A 17,330-nucleotide genomic window follows, 5' to 3' on the forward strand; every position below is an offset into this window, starting at 1 on the left:
ATTGGTTCAAGTAGATTAATCAATTAATCGTTTCAGCTGTACTTAATATATTAATCATTGGAAAAAAAAACTTCTGAAATAAATAAATATATGCTTATGTGGGCATATGACTAGAGGCCGTCTTCTCGCTGGGGGGTTAAAGGATTGGCTCGGGTGCACCAAGTTGTAACCTGTAGACAGTTAGGAGTTGTTTTCATTTTCTTGTCCTCATATGATTTACTAAAGTTTATCAGTGTTTCCACATCACCTTGAGTGTGACGCAGTTTGTTTTTAGGAGCTGAATGAACATGAAGTATATCATTAACATATTTAGTGGCTCCTGTTCAATGTGTTACATGTTTACTTTGTTGTTTCCACCTTTTACACAAAGACTATATTGTAATGGGATATGATTGTACTCTTTGTACAATCATGTACTCTCTCTCTCTCTCTCTCTCTCCCTCTCTCTCTCTCTCTCTCTCTCTCTATCTATCTATCTATCTATCTGTACACACATCAAAACAACATCATAAATTTGGCTTTGCATATAAATTCCTAACTGCTGAGCACCAGCAGTTATTGCTCATTACTCTTAATTATAATTTTTAAATCTACTCACCAACAACATAGAATTGCTGTATCTTTGGTGAAATAACCAACAGATAACTTACAAATTTTGATCTGCAGTGAGGGCAAGGGAGGATGTGTGGTCTGAAATAAGTGCATAAAAATAAGTGAGGAAGTCTATTAAGAAAAAAAAAATTAAAAGAAAATTGATTTAATTGGATCAGTTTTAAAAGTCCACCTTTTACACAGAGGTAAAAGAAGAGCAATCTCCAACCTGCAAAAACACATTTATGGATATTGGACATTAGATCGATTAAATATCTCTCCTGACACTGTTAGCATTGTGTTACTGCTAGAGATAGCAAAGAAACTGAAGTAAGTCCCTACCTAGGTTTAACTAAACAAATGGGTAAGATTCCTTTTGTTGGACATTCACTGTTAATAGGGCTGGGTAGAAAAATCAATTTGATTGATTTTAGATTGATTTTATTTTCATTTTGCGTAATCAATTAATAGTGGATGAGATTGATTTTTCAGAGCAGGATCACGAGTACCTGACCTGGGTACTGCTGACGCAGAGGCGCAGCCGGCTCCGTCTCGCGGGCGCCTGGGGGAGACAGGGCGTCTCGATGTCGCTCACGACAGTTCTGGCACGGGAGGGGCACAGACTAAGGGTGGGGTAAACAACTGGCCTCAAACTCGAACCCGCAGTGCAGAGGAACTGGCTGCCCCGACCGTCTGGTCGGCGGAGGCTCTCTGAGGCGGGTTGTGGAAGCCGGTCGTTCTAGGAATATTAACTTGGATCCACACTCAGCCACAGGTGATACTATCACCTATGGCTCCGACAGATTGTTTCCAGTGACTTTCTTGCACCAAGAGCCCAACATGGTTATGTTTCAGGGGGGCCAAAATTGTTAGCGGCAGCCCAGGGTGATAGTAATGCGCATTAATGCTAGAAAACACCAGCTATAAGACAGAATAAAGATGATGAAGAAGTCCATTCTGAGCCACAGTACAAACATGGAAATATTTCTATCCCGTTCATTATTTAAGAGCAGATTCAGGTATTTACTCCTGAAATGTCGTATTTATTTCCTTTCTAATATCAATATTGATTCCAGTATTGATATGTTGTATGGCTGCGGTAGTCAAATAATCAGGTTACAGCTCAAAATTATACTTTGGTATCACTAAATTAATCTGAATTAATCAATAAATAGTGAATCAAATTGATATAAGATTGGATCGAATCAAATCGGGATTAGTTGATTCAGAACCTTATGAATCGAAAGCAAATCGATTAAGGAAATTGGCCATGATACCCAGCCCTAGTCATATGATTCAGCTGGAAATAAATCATTCAACCCTGAATGATGCAGTGAGTAACTTCTCATATCTGAAATAATTATCACTTTGCTGGTGACCATAAGCATTGAACTTGTGGAAATGGAAAAAGGTCATGTGGTCTGTTGATTCCAGACTGGCTTTGTTCCAGAGTGATAAGTGCATCGAGATGAGAACAGAGGTGGAGGAACTGAGTAATAAAATAATTGCTGTGACATTACATAAGCCTATTGATTAGAGTGTGGGGTGTTTTTCTTTGACCAGGCTGTCAGACTAGTCTTACAGAGTCCACTGGTTGAAAACTAGCTCTCTGAATACGACACTTTTGTGTGTTGATTACGTCTTAAAGCGTTAGGTTAATTATTAAAATAAATCATTTGATGTTGCCCTGTTTGTCCTGATGGAGCTTCCATTAGAGACCCCTAGGCTGGACATGGGTTTTCCTTATTGAGGCCGCTCTTCAGTCACTTAAAGTGCCTTAAGGAATACAGATAGTTGTTCAATGTAGCCCTTCATCCAACTAAAGGACAGCATGTTCTATACAATATGTAGGGATCAGTCCCCCCCCCCAATTTGCCCTTACGTCACTATCTGCATTGCACGCTTCATCTGCAGTCTTACGATCTGTTTTTGCTCATTGATGCCACAACAAATTGCATATAACTGATTTAAAGGTACTCTTGTGCTTTTGTAGAAATGGAAGACCCAAGTAATCTTTTTGTGGTAAATAAAATGAAACAGGAAAACAGTATTTAGAGGTAAATAATACCTACATAAATAATATATAAAAATGTCCAAAATGATTGAGTGTTGTATTACTTTGTTGGTAGGATGTTATATGAGCAACCTTTGTAAAACCTGAATGATAGTAAACTGCTCTAGTGGCTTTTGGCACATAACCGACTATAACCCTTAAAACAATCCTAGCGTAATAGAGCTGCGAACTTTGCTACTACCGTCAGATTCCAGCGTATCCTACTTTAATCCCCCATTCTTTATCGCTGTATTGTACACTCCGTCAAACAGCTTCCTGCACCTCTCCCAGGCATATTAAGATGCAGTCTTGTGTAACTCTCACTCTCTAAACCAGTTTCATCCAGTTCACGCGATGTTGCCAAGAAACTGGCAGTGTGTTCATGAGTGTGTGTGTCTGTTTGCCTTTTCTGTGTGAGTGTGCGTGTTTGTGGTGGGTCAGGGTCTCTTCTTTGTGAAAGCTGGAATTTTCTTGTTCCTGCTGCCGTATGTTGTTATGTAATAGCTTGGTGAGAAAGAGAAATGCCTTTTTTTGTCTTGCTGCTTCACTGATCATTCATTTACTACTAAGTGACTATTATGGACAGTCTCCCAAATGGTTTTTCAGTTATATTTGTTCGTTTTTTTTCTTTTACTGACACATTTGGCTTCAGCCATCATTCCGAGACAGGCTTTATTTCTCCTATAGTGAACCTATAGATCCATTTTCAGAGAATTCAATCCAATCCGTGCATGTCATTTTCAGACTCGGTTTAACAAATCAAATTATTTTCTGGTGTTTTTTTAACAACAGTGTTTATTTCTTTTAATATTGAAGGCCTGTTCACAAACTTTTCCTGCCATCCTTCTCTAAACAAACAGTAGTTAAATAGTTTTCTTTCTTTCAACCTAACATTAACCATGCTATTTTCTTGACATCTCTTGAACTCAGTAACAAAGCTTAATGTGTATTCCTGGTAGAATTCCTGAGTGCAAAAGTTATCTGAGGTCTTGGTGTTTATATTCTCTTCCGTTCTGTTTATATTTGGCCAGACAATTACTTTCCCCGTATCGCAGTACCTTCGTTAATCTTTCTCTCTCTCTTCTCTCTCTCTCTCTCTCTCTCTCTCTCTCTCTCACTTTCCCTTTTGCCCTCTCTCTGTGTCTCTCACTCAATTCAGTTCAGTTTAATTCCTTTCAATTCAGTTCAGTTCAATTCAAAGACCCTTTATTGGCATTACAAACAGACATTTACATTGCCAAACGAAATTGTGCATTCCAAGGTAAAATGTGCTAAGAATGCAAATTTAAGAAGAATATTGAAATAAAGAAAAGGGATTAAAAATACTAAGGTCTATCAATTAACTATTAATACACACACACACTCACACAGAGACAGACATATGGACATTAAGGCTATCAACAGTTTGTTTTGTACAGTAAATATAGTCTCACTCTCCCTCCCTCTCTCTCTCCCTTTCTCTTTCTCTCCCTCTTTCTCTCCCTCCCTCTCTCCCTCCCTCTCTCTCTCTCTCTCTCTCTTTCTCTCTCTCTGTCTCATTTATAGGTGACTTGGTGAAGTTACAGCCTCAGTGCGACTGCTGCCTGTTCATCACATCCTGTGCTGTCCGTTGACAGTGTTGCCATGGCATCCTCTTTGATGAGTCGTCATCTTGCTCTCTCCCTGCAGAACAACCTGCGGCTCAGTGTTACAGGTAAATCACCCCTAAACTGAAATGATGAATCAAATATTTTAAATTCAGGCTGTGTGTAGTGTTGAGTTTCATCGTAAACACCATGAACCAGACCTCAAGCAATTATTCAACTTCTAACCTTCTAATTTCAAAAAACAACTATTTTGAGAATGATTTGATCCTCCGTGACATTAAAGTGAATTGGACTGTGATCAAACAAGACATTTTAGGACATGATATTTCTTTTTGGTCAACACTTTTTAACTATTTACTGGGATTTTCTAGACCAAACAATTACACTTACAACCACAAGGATGAAATAGGATGGAAACATTGTGAGGGGTGGGTAAGCTCTCTTACAGATTGTTTGCAGGGAGAATGGGACAAAATTTCCCTTGAATACTTCATTTCTTGATGTCTTCAGTCTCTGAAAGTGTTTCAGGGGTTGTTAAAAGACATGGCAACATCACAATTATTAAATGATAAATTCCATTCCAATTTTTTTCTTGATTACATTGCAGCGTGAATGTGTGGAATGGACCAGACGGAACTTGAAATATGTTGCGTTCATACTGTCTTCAATGAAGTTAAAGTCAAAATACATTTTAATTTCTTGTTAAATTAGCACATTCAGTATTGTGCCAACTTTAACATCTTGAGGGTCTGTAGCATGTTCATTATATCTAACAATGAAGCATTTTCAGTTGGTATTTTTGATCTTTCACTCAGCTGTCACCCCAAATTAAGTCCTACTGAGCTGAACACAGTAGTGCTACAGACAGACATCACACAGGCTAAAAATGCCTAGAAATAACAAAAAATAAGAAGCTGTAACATGGACACAGAATGCTCTAGACAAACAAAAATGTTTGCGCACATGTAAAATAGTTGAACGTTTATTTCTGTAATCTCATAAAATTTCATTATGCATATTTTCAATTGTTTTTCATAGTAAATGATAAAAATCCAAGTCTGTTTTTTTTTTTTTTTTTTTAATTTTTACTATAACACACTATTTTATGTGTAATGAGAAATAATGGCCAGATATTGAAAGTTTAGTTCTTCCATAAAAAAGTGCAAAAAAATTGGCAAAAAAGACATTTACTGACACTTGTATTGCAAAAACAACATTAAAACAATCTAGGTGGTCTGTTATAATGGTAGTCCTTAAGTTGAAGTTTTTCATATAAATATGATAAAAATTCAAGTCCATTAATTTTTTTTACTATAACACATTGTTTTAAGGATTTATTATATATAACAATGATAATTAATGGTCAGATATTGAAAGTTTAGTTCTTTCTGAAAAAAGGTTCAAAACAATTGGCTAAAAACACATTTATTGACACTTGTATTGCAAAAACATTAAAAAAAATCTAAGTGGCCTGTTAAAATGGCAGTCCTTAAGTTGAAGCATTTTTGTAAGCATGCTGTGAGGCTGCAGTGTAGAAGCATTTTTTATCCATTTTAAAACTCCAGCAGGACAATTTATGCCGCCACAGTTTCCCCCATCTAGATACTGTCAAAATATCGTTGTAATGCTGGTCAACAATTACATAAATATGCATTCTAGTCAGGGCATAAAATTAACATCTGCCAAGTGCTAACGGGGAGTAATAAATTGGTTTACCGTGTAAAACAAAAACACACATCCGGCAGAGGCCGATGGAAGATTTTGAATAGCATGTGAGTTTTTGTTTTCATACACTGGACCATTTCTGTGTAATCGTTCTAAGCAGGTTGATGACACCGACTCAGACATGTGTGACTCTGAGGCTGATGATGTGGTGATTACCTGAGCCAGAGTCCTGCACCGGGTCAGGTACTAGATGGGTAGCCTGCAAAAACATGGGGGGACGAGAGAGAGAAAGAGAGACGATGACGATTTATTCACTCACTTTTATTTTACGTCCTGGTTCTTGTCAAGTAACAATAAACAGAAGCCATCACATACAGCCTGAGCCTCTAGAAACCAGAGACATTTGAATGTGAAGTTTGTTTGTAATTTGCCTACATTTTAAAAGAGGTCAGAAAAACATGGTTCCGGCTGGATCAGAATACTAACTCAGCAGATTGTAATATGACCGTTTGTTCACATCACCCAGCCCAGTGTCTCAGTCAAATTTGATGCTGCCTCCAGCTCATGTCACATAAAACACAGTTTTATAACCAGCTTTGTACTCACTTTATTTCTGTCATTTCTAAGTGTAATTGTGGCAGAGTAGTGATATCAGATTCAGGACAGAACAGCAGAAACGTTTCTGTCTCTCCAACTCAACAGACATTCACCAGGATACTGATTATTTAACTGAAGGTTATCAATTCCTCCTTTTTATGAGAGTTATAAAATAATTTTATGAAGGTTCAATAGTCTTAAAAAATAACTGTTGTTTCACTTTGGTGTCACATCTCCGTGTTAAATTGTTCAATTACAGCCTTCAGTGAAAGCTGTTACTACACTTATATTGGCACGTGGCATTCCACAAGGGAAATTAATCAATGAAATACCTTACACAGATGAGAGTTTCTAACTCAACTTTTGCTGCTGGACATGAAGTGAGTGAGGTGGGTGGAACACATTCAGATTCTTTAAAGATCTAGCCAATCAGATCACAGGTCCCAATGCAATATAAAGTCAGAAGAAGCAAAATAAAGGAGTAACAGCCTAGAAAAAGTAGAGGATCAGCAGTACTATCCTAAAGTACCAGCAACGCAATGAAAGACAACAACGGCAGCAATCACTAATAGTAATAATAACAGTTATAAATTAGTCTCACACATCATCTGTGCTCATCTTTGTTTTCGAAGGAGAAACAACTTATTATAACAATTTATATAGAAGTATATTTAAAAATGACTTTTTTGTGTTTTTGGTTTCAAGCAGGTGCTAAATGAAGTGGAGATTGTTAACTGGACTATAGCACATAAAAGAGAATGAATAAAATAGAAATTTGACTGAAACTGAAACTGAATCTGACTGGGTACGTATCGAATATGGCTGAACGTGTAATGTGGGAATACAACATATGCTACTTCGGTACCTACTCCATAATAGAAACGGTTTGATGCAAACTTGCAACAGTTGACCTTAAGGGGTTTAATATGTGGATGATGTTACTTTCTATTAATAAAATGCCTTTTCATTTTGTGTGGACATTTTTTGAGTATATATTTAGGCTTATATATGAAGCTTCAACTACTTATTCCTTGATTTCTGTCTCTTTTTTTGGACGACATCAAATGCCACAGAATAGTGGTAATGCATTTTGAATTTAAAATCAGTGGATAAAAAAATCAGCTCTACAAGATACATGCAGGGCCTCTTATGAGTTCCTGTGCTTACCAGTCAGCATTATGCAATCAGTGTAAATGGTTGACTGAGCTCAAGCAGGATCACACATGCGTGCCTCTCAGAGAATAGTGACCTGTGAATGCCTGAATGAAGTCAGTACTCTGTCAGTCATGTATCCATGATAACAAAGATAAAGGAGGTTTAACCTTCTAGGATCTGTGTGAGCATATTATGCACCCTTTATGCTTCATGTTATAAAAGGTCATATTATTATTATTATTATTTTTTTTACATTTTTTATTAGTTTGGAATTCGAAAGTTGTTCATTTTTGTACGATTTTTAAAAAAAATTCTGACCCAGCCACTAAACTCAGCACATTGTAAACAATAGAAAATTACTACAGTAACACCCTTCTCTGATGTGAGTAAAAAATCCACACTGACATATTTTAGCATTTATCATTTGACCACAAAAGATAATAATGCAAATTAACCAATGTTATCATTATATGTTATGTTAATCATTGACATATACCAGGCTGCAACAAAACCAAAAACAAATAAATAATCCAATTTTTATATAATGTATTGGGAAAAAAACAAGTTTTTGTGTTTTTTGCATTAAAAAAATATGGTTTGTTTGCATTACAAACATTTAAAGGGTTAAAAATATGACCATTATTGAGTATTTGGTATTTTTGTTTATTGCTCAAGTTAATGAAAGTAGTTACAAATAAACTGTATGAAAAAAAAAAATTGACATTCCTACAGACCTGCACAGATTACACACTTTCAGTGGTTATGAAGGGCCTCTGTGGGCGGGGCAACACAGGGTTAATGATATGTAGCACTGACATATGATGTGTTGATAGCCCTCACTCACCTTTCGAAATATTATGCTGCTCCAGCTATAATACAAAACAATAATGTGCACCTTCATGTTTCATAGCATTTTGTTTATTTCTGTCATTTCTAAGTGTAATTGTGGTATTAACACTAATGTAGTGGAGTAACTGTATCATATTTAGACCAGTGCACCAGAAAAGTCTCCTTTCAAACTCGTCAGGGACTCCTTAGCTCATGCTAGCTGGTAATATTGAATATGCTGTGATTGTGTTCCTGGTTGTTACTAATATAATTTAGGATTTTAAATTGTTCCTACAGTTATTAATAACAACAATAACAGAGCTCCGACTGAGATTTTTGTCCAACCAATTTCTCAAAGACTATTCACCCGATTCTTTTCAAATTCAACACATATTTTATTTTCCACCAGGAGATGTACAGTGCAAAGTTTATTTACATTAACAAGTTAATGTCCTGAAATAATAACTTAAGTAATAATAGCATGTTTTATTGATCCACTTTTGTGGCCTGCACATATTAAAACCATCGATTTTTACCATTTACAAGAGCAGACATGCAAAATTTACACAACACAAATACACAAAGGGAAAAAATGGATTAGTAATAACTGATAATACAGTTCAGTTTAATAATTTAACTTAAAAAACAAACAAATGTAAACATCAAAGACCCAAACAGCCACTGGCAACCAAAAACAATCTACTGATCCAAAATCTTGAATACCTTCTGAACCACTAAACCTATCAACATGTTGAGATAAAATTCAGATAAAATACAGTTCACATCAATACAATATAAATGACAGAGGTTTGTACATTGAGTTATTGTTATCTTTGCTTAAAAAGTGGCTTTTTCTTCTGTTTTCTCTGTTTCTGATATAACCCTCAATTTTACTTTGAGATTTTTGTGAACATCTACATGATCAGTGAATTCAGTATAGGAAAGTACCTGATTTTCACTTCAAAAAAGCACAATGCAGAGGACAATATGGTAATAAATGGCGATAAATCACTTAAGTAAAGGTTAGAGAGAAAAAAAAATCATTTGGGAACTGCCACAAAAGTAACACTGGGTCTTTATGGGGTAATAACACTAAAGGGAATGCATTTAGATTCAGAATACTTTATTAATCTCAGACAAAATTGTGTTAAAAGTCTGAAAAACAGGTGGAGAAATTAAGACTGATAGCATGGAAACTTGATCAAATTAGACAGGTTTGATTTATGACTTTCTAAGGAACCTTCATTATAATAATCCAAAACTCATAGAGCAGATTCAAGCCTCTGAAAAGTCCTAAATCTGTGAAATAATCATCTGAAAAGTTGAAAATGTGTTGATTTTCATATATATATATTTTTTTATCCTTCATATGTTTTTTCATTTTACAGTTAATGTAGCATCAAGAGTCTGATCTTGACCAGCTCTAAATGTAAAGTGTCATGAGGTAACTTCTGATATGATTTGGTGCTGTATAAATAAAATTTGATTTGATTTAGTATTATTGTAGTGATTGAATTCTGCAGAAGAATTAAATCTTCAGTACTGGCTTAATAGTCCAGCCCTAGTTTACAGTATGTGGGTCATTTTTTTAGTACCTTTGTGTTTTCTGTGCAGGATGCAGGTATGTCAGTAAGGCAGCACCAAAGACCCAGGTGGAGTGTGACTATGACGGACCCGCCATGAAAACCCAAGTGCCTGGGCCACGATCACAAGTAACAAATACATACACACTGACACAACACCAATGTGTTCCATGCCATTCTCAGGTATAACAAAGTAACACTGGCTTTTTCTGTCTTTAGGAACTGACAAAACAACTGGGAGAGATCCAGGTAAACTTGAGTGGTGTGTACATCAAATTGAGAACCAAATTTATATTTTCATCCTTGGAATTGAGGACCTCTTCTCTAAAGGATGTCAAGTTGTGAGTCCGAACAGCTACTTGAGAAGTGGTTTTATGGTAAAATATAGAATTACGTTATGGTGGACTGGTTTTAGATAGTGTTAGGATAAGACCTGTCCCATGGGAAGAATCTGTGAAATGCAAAAATTACACTGAAGATATTAGTAATCAATGGTGTCAAAATCATTTTAGTTCAGGGACATGTAGACCCATATAATCCTGTTATGACCATACATACACCATACATATACTATCATAACAACCTAGAAATCATAACAACTCAATTTTTTTTCTTTGTTTTAGTGTGAAAAAGTAAAATTACATGAAAATATTTATATTTATAGACTATCCTTTAACAAGATGTGAATAACCAGAACAAATATGAATATAAAGATGAGTCGCCATCACCATGTTGAACAGAAGGTAATTGTTATATATTTTTTATTATTGAAAGACAACGTAAGATATTGAAAGACAACTGGTGTGACTAGTATGGACATATGGGGAAGGGAAAAACACAGACCTTTTAGCCAAGGAAAAAAGGTGTAATACACATGTGTAAATGAAAAACTGAGACATAATATTGTTAAAATTGCACTTATTCTTCTTAAGAAATTTCAGGTTGTTCATATTAGTCACTTTAAAAAAAAAAAAAAAAAAAAAGGGCCCATAACCTGTTAGCAGAGCTTTCTTTTGCACAGTGTAGCATTCCTGCAGAATCATCAGCGCCTCGCGTTCATCATCCGCTGCATCGCGCATTGCCAGCGACAGGCTCTTATTATCCAGAAACTGAATGAGCTCCGCGTAGGCCTCAGCATTTTTCTCCTCATCCTCCTCATCATCAGGAGCGGGCTGGTTGAAAATAGTGTCCTTTAAACCTTGCAGACAGAGGTGGTCCAAAAACTTTGTCTCACATAGCTCATAATTTTTCTCGTCACCATCAAAAACGAGTCTAGCCCAGTGGCCGCTTGGTGCCGCATCTCTGTCCTTTTTACTCCTGTTGGTGCAGAATTGCTCCAACTCAGCTCTCAGGTGCATGCAGTGAACGTCGCGACTTTCACCTGGCAGGTCTGTCAAACTGTGCGTTATGACTCTGGGCCCATAACCTGTTAGCAGAGCTTTCTTTTGCACAGCGTTTATGTGATATAACACAGCACAGCACACGTTTTTACTCTTTGTGTGAATACACACGTCGGTGGGCACACACTACTTTATTGTTTTTTCACACGTGAAAGCCATTCATTAATTACAGGTCGCATGATCACGTCACATGTCACACTGGTTGCCATAACAACATAAAGAGACATTCTACTAAAATAAACCAATGTCAAAATGAGAACACAACTCTCAACAGAATAGTTTGGAGATATAGACACTTTCATAATATAATTCGATTTTTTTTCACTGTTATTGTTTTACTGGTCATATTGTGCTGCATGTGGCTCCTGAACTAAAATGTGTTTGACAACCATGTTTTAGAAAGTTCATTGTATCTAAATCCTATTTCTTAATTTTTTAACATCTCAAATTCTGAAAGTAATCTCATCTAATAATTCTACTGTATCTTCACAGAATGTTGGTGCAGTAAATTTTTTCTGCAACTACAATGAGAGCAGGGGGAACTACTTGGTGGATGTGGACGGCAACCGCATGTTGGACCTCTACACTCAGATCTCCTCTATTCCACTTGGTTAGTAGAAAAACACCCAAATTAACAATTTCAACTAATTTCAATTTCGCAAATCAGAACAAGTTGAGAAAATATGTTAAACAAGAAAAGCACTCGGAGAGCGCAGACCTCAGCAAAGACAGATCTGCCCCCCCCCCCGATCACCACCAAAATTTAATCATTTCTTCCTTGTGCCAGTATCAAGATTTGCTGAAAATTTTGTGAAAATCCATCCATAATTTTTTGAGTTATCTTGCTAATAAACAAACAAACATGCAAACAAACAAAGACGCAGGCAGACACACAAAGCAAAGTGAGCACAATACCTCCTGGTGGAGGTAATTAAAATAAAACTTGAAGATAAATTTGGTCAACTCTTCATACAAACCCCATTTGGAGAAAAGCTGGGAAATTTTCTGAACTACATTTAAAATTTGATTGAATGTGAATGTTGAATTTGAACTTTTATTAAACTGACAAAAGAGCAAAAAAGAGAGAATTATTACTTTTATTAGTGTTTTCATGAGGTTTTTGTGGTGAGTGCTTATAAGAAATTGTATATAATAGTGATAGTGCTGGTCAAAAATTATGTAAATATGTGTTCTAGTGGAGTAACAATAAACAGAAGCCATCACATACAGCCTGAGCCTCTAGAAACCAGAGACATTTGAATGTGAAGTTTGTTTATAATTTGCCTACATTTTGAAAGAGGTCAGAAAAACATGGTTCCGACTGGATCAGAATACTAACTCAGAAGACTGTAATATGACCGTTTGTTCACATCACCCAGCCCAGTGTCTCAGTCAAATTTCATGCTGCCTCCAGCTCATGTCACATAAAACACTGTTTTATAACCAAGTTTGTACTCACTTTATTTCTGTCATTTCTAAGTGTAATTGTGGCAGAGTAGTGATATCAGATTCAGGACAGAGCAGCAGAAATGTTTCTGTCTCCAACTCAACAGACATTAATCAGGTTATTGTTAATATAACTGAAGGTTATTAATTCCTCCTTTTTAATGAGAGTTATAAAATAATTTTATGAAGGTTCAATAGTCTTAAAAAAAGAACAGTGTTCTGTTTATTCACTCTGGTGTCACATGTTCATGTTAAATTGTTCAATTAATGAAAGCTGTAACTACACTTAAATTGGTTCATGGCCTTCCACAAGGGAAATCAGTGGAATATCTTATACTAATAACACAACTCGTCTGGGCTGGACATGTCCCAATGCAATATCAAGTCTAAGGAAGCAAAGAAAAGGAAGAGGATCAGCAGTACTATCCTAAAGTACCAGCAATGCAACAAAAGACAACAGCAACAATCATTAATTAAAAAAAAAAAAATAAAAAAATAATAATAATAAATTGGTCTCATAAGTCATCTGGGCTCATTTTCATAATCGAAGGAGAAACAACCAGATAGAGATGTATGCATTTTGGTTTATCCCCGTAATGCCTGAATTTATATAACTTTTTTGTGTTTGTGCTTTCAAGCCAATGCTAAATCAAGTGGAGATCGTTAATTTGACTATAGCACATAAAATAGAATGAACAGAATAGAAATTTAGGTATAATGCAAATTTACGACAACAGGCCAAATATCCTGAAAAAGGAATTAAGGATAATTTCCCATTTCAGGAGACAGAAATGATTTTATTGATGACACAACATTATTTTCAGTGTCCTGCACACTTATTCATGTATATTTCTTTCACTTATCTTATTGATAATATTTGTGTAGTACTTAGTGTACAAAGATGCACTGACAGCAAAACTATGCGTGTGTCTGAAGAGCAATGAGGAACTCTGCCTACAACTAGGCAGAAAGTGTTTCAGAGACACAGGTTAAAAGTGCCTAGAAAACACAAAATAAGAAGCTGTAACATGGACACAGAATGCTGTAGACAAACAAAAATGTTTGGCACTTGTAAAATAGCTGATAATTTATTTCTGTAATCTCATATAAATGTCAATATGGACATTTACAGTTGTTTTTCATAGTAAATGATAAAAATCCAAGTCTGTTTTTTTATTTTTTTACTATAACACACTATTTTAAGCATTTATTACATATAATAATGATAAATAATGGCCAGATTTTGAAAGTTTAGTTCTTCTGTAAAAAGGTGCAAAAAAAATTGGCAAAAAAACCCCACTTTGTGACACTTTCATTGCAAAACAACATAAAAAAACAAAAACAAAACAAAACCAGACGGCCTGTTATAATGGTAGTCCTTATAAGGTTAAGATGAAGAACATACATAACACTACAAAATGAAAATCTGTTGTTTGATGTCATGATGCAATGCTACCATTATGTGGTAAACAGTTCAGTAAAATAAAAACTATTTGCTTTTTTTCTATCTCCACTGTCGTTCTCTGTTAGGCTACAACCACCCTGCTCTCATCAAACTGATGGCCCATCCAGACAATTTGGTAAGTCCTGTGACATTATGGAATAGACAGGTGTGGTGTTAAATAATATACTTGGTTTATTCGATTAAAGGACATAGTAATATTTAACAGTAATAGAAAAATTATCGAATTTAGTTGAGTAGGTCTTATCATGTTTTTAATACATATAAAATGCTTTTAAGAGCATAAAATAGACAAATTTGGTATGAAATGGAAAATGCAAATTGAAGAAAAGAGCTCAGTGATATTAAAATGTACTGTTTCACTGATCTACATCAGTGCGTTTGTAATTATACCCTCCATTCCTGGTGTCCAAGCCTGTAACTCATGTAGGCCGCCAAGGATTTCCAGTGTGTCTACAAATTCATGAGAATATTATAAACATGTTAAAATACAATGTTGCTTAATGAAAGACAGGACAGCATTTGGATAGTTCCCACTATGTAGTGCCGAACAGAATTAACCCTTAAACACCTACAACTATTTTTGTCACAACTTCCAATAGATTTTTTTACACCTTGGCCAACTTCTGGCCGAACTGGTATCGTAATCGTTTTGTCATCCGTCCATCCGTCTGTCTGTCCATTCAATGACATAATCACATTATCTGAAGAATGCATTGATATATCTGCACCAAATTTATACTGTGGATGCATCTTGGCATGGAGCAGAAGCCTATTGAAAACAGGTCACCTTGACTCTGTTTTTCAAGGTCAAATGGCCTTGTGCAGTTATAATATCTGAGTACTTTCAAATATAAATATGTATGTAATAAGTTTTACACAAAGACAATCTAATCTAAATTATAGGGCAGTAACTTTCAACAGAATTTTACACTATGTTTGGCCCAGGGTTTTAAAAGTGCACAGCATGTTATTTATCTTTCTTAAATGATTCATCACCATTTATTGTAATATTATACTTACATTTTTCAATATTTTCATGTATTTTTCTATATTTAATTCACTGATCATAAAGATGTTCATTAAAGCTCAGAGTAAATTCAAAGGTTATTAGCTCAAAACAGGTAGAACCGAAGAAAAAGTGACTTTTTCAACAAAATACATAATTAATTGAACATAAATCAAATGTCTATAACCACTGTCATTTGTCAAACTACATGTGTTTTACTGGGGAATCAATGTTGCAGAATGTGTAGCAGCAGCAGCAGCAGCAGCATAAGAAACAGTAAACATAGAATACAAAAATGAAAAAGGTGCAAAAGTAAACTGTAATGTGCAAAGTAAAAGTTAAAATCTTCGGTGGAAAATGTAATCTTCTTAATTTTTTCAGTGAAAATCAGGTATTTTCAGGTATTTATTTTACTAAACATGTAGGTGTTATATTAAAGCTCAGTAAATCACAGGTTATTATAAAAGATGAAATGATGACAAACTGTATTTCACCTCAGTTATTTACATGTAAAGATAGGTTTAGAGGTTCAGAAGGTATTAAACATTTTAGGTCACTAGATGATTTTGGTTTCCAGTGGATGTTTGGGTCTTTGAGGGTTAATGGAGGCTGTGAAAGTACCAGGTAAACGGTAGCTTTTATTTCCACATCATCATGTGGCTTCTATGTACATATGTAGCTTCAGTTGAAAGCTTTTGTAAGGGAGGGGCAGGTTTTAATGAACAGTAGCTCCCATCGTAGATGGATAGACTAATGCTCTGTTTGTGAGTTCATTCATTCATTCATTCATTTATTAATTTAGTATGAGTGAGCAAGCATTTACACCACAAACGACCTGCATACAACTAAAACAATCAACAGAATACATGCAGGTACAATACTTCAAATACATTCATTTATGCTTGAAAAGGAGTGGGAAGAAGAAAATGTATTTAATCCCATCCCTATTTCTCATCAGTAACTTAACATAGTTTCAAGTACTCATTCCTGACTTTAAACTTCAAACCAGGACAATGAACAAATAGGCTTTTACCAAATTATAATAAACTCATTTATAGTATTGATATTATTTAACCAACATATGTGTGAGAAGTAGAAACAAAGTACATTCATGGTGGTGTTTCCACAGGTAACAGTTAAACATTAATTTACTTTGGAATAATAATTGCATACCAACAATGGTAAGAAAACTACAGTACCACTAATGGTAAAGGACAACACATACCAGCAATGGTAAGAACCATACCAGAAGGTAAAGGACAATGTACCAACTTAGTGAGGAACAACAAGCACACATCAACATTGTAAGACAGAATATTGATGTAACATAAGTATTAAGACCTTCTACCTTTATACTGGGACCAGACCATATGTTTATATAACAGTTTAAATTGGTGGATATTTTGGTGTTGCTTGTGTTGAATATCCATACTTTTCCAAAGTTTCACTCCACATACAGACACACAAAAACGTTAACGAGTGGTTCAGAATTTAGGTAATGTGAAATCTCCATCTCCTCTCAAATTAGGAGTACTCTCCCAAATTGTGAAAAATGTTGGTATGTTACTTGGTAGTACTTTGTTGAATGCTTTGAATAAGATTATTGATGTTATAGTGTGAGGATGAGTTACCTGATTAGTGACTGTATTAGATGAGTCAAACACAGATGACTCCAGCTGCTTCAGTGTGTTGTGCAGTGACTGACTCATCATTCAGTGTGTACTTACTTCTCTCCACTACAATCAGCTCCAGTTGTTTGAAACAGTGGTCCGGTGTGTTGTGTCTAGTGTAGAAACAGCATCTACAATAACGGTATTCTGTGAAACTGAGTACCATCTTTATTTGTTTGACATCCAACAACATAACAAATAATTTTTATTCCTTATTTGGTGTATCTGGTCCCATTAGCTTTCATTTGTCTGAGCTGTGCTTCTGCCACCAGTCTGTGCAGGCAC

At 35.4% G+C, this 17,330-nt stretch overlaps 1 protein-coding gene across 2 annotated transcripts in view; it reads left to right on the forward strand.

The window, feature by feature from the left end:
• Positions 1–17,330, forward strand: part of abat (4-aminobutyrate aminotransferase) — a 39,203-nt gene that overhangs the window by 3,785 nt on the left and 18,088 nt on the right. The window contains exons 1-6 of one of the 2 annotated variants that reach the window (XM_030141058.1): positions 3,884–3,905; positions 4,190–4,337; positions 10,090–10,187; positions 10,278–10,307; positions 11,951–12,068; positions 14,435–14,484. In XM_030141058.1, the coding sequence (XP_029996918.1) occupies positions 4,268–4,337; positions 10,090–10,187; positions 10,278–10,307; positions 11,951–12,068; positions 14,435–14,484 (366 nt within the window). In that variant the 5' untranslated portion in view covers positions 3,884–3,905; positions 4,190–4,267. Of the gene's footprint in view, positions 1–3,883; positions 3,906–4,189; positions 4,338–10,089; positions 10,188–10,277; positions 10,308–11,950; positions 12,069–14,434; positions 14,485–17,330 lie in introns of those variants that run through there. The other variant, XM_030141057.1, reaches the window with a different exon arrangement.

The sequence above is a fragment of the Sphaeramia orbicularis genome, chromosome 8 (assembly GCF_902148855.1).
Source record: "Sphaeramia orbicularis chromosome 8, fSphaOr1.1, whole genome shotgun sequence".
Classification (NCBI taxonomy): domain Eukaryota; kingdom Metazoa; phylum Chordata; class Actinopteri; order Kurtiformes; family Apogonidae; genus Sphaeramia; species Sphaeramia orbicularis.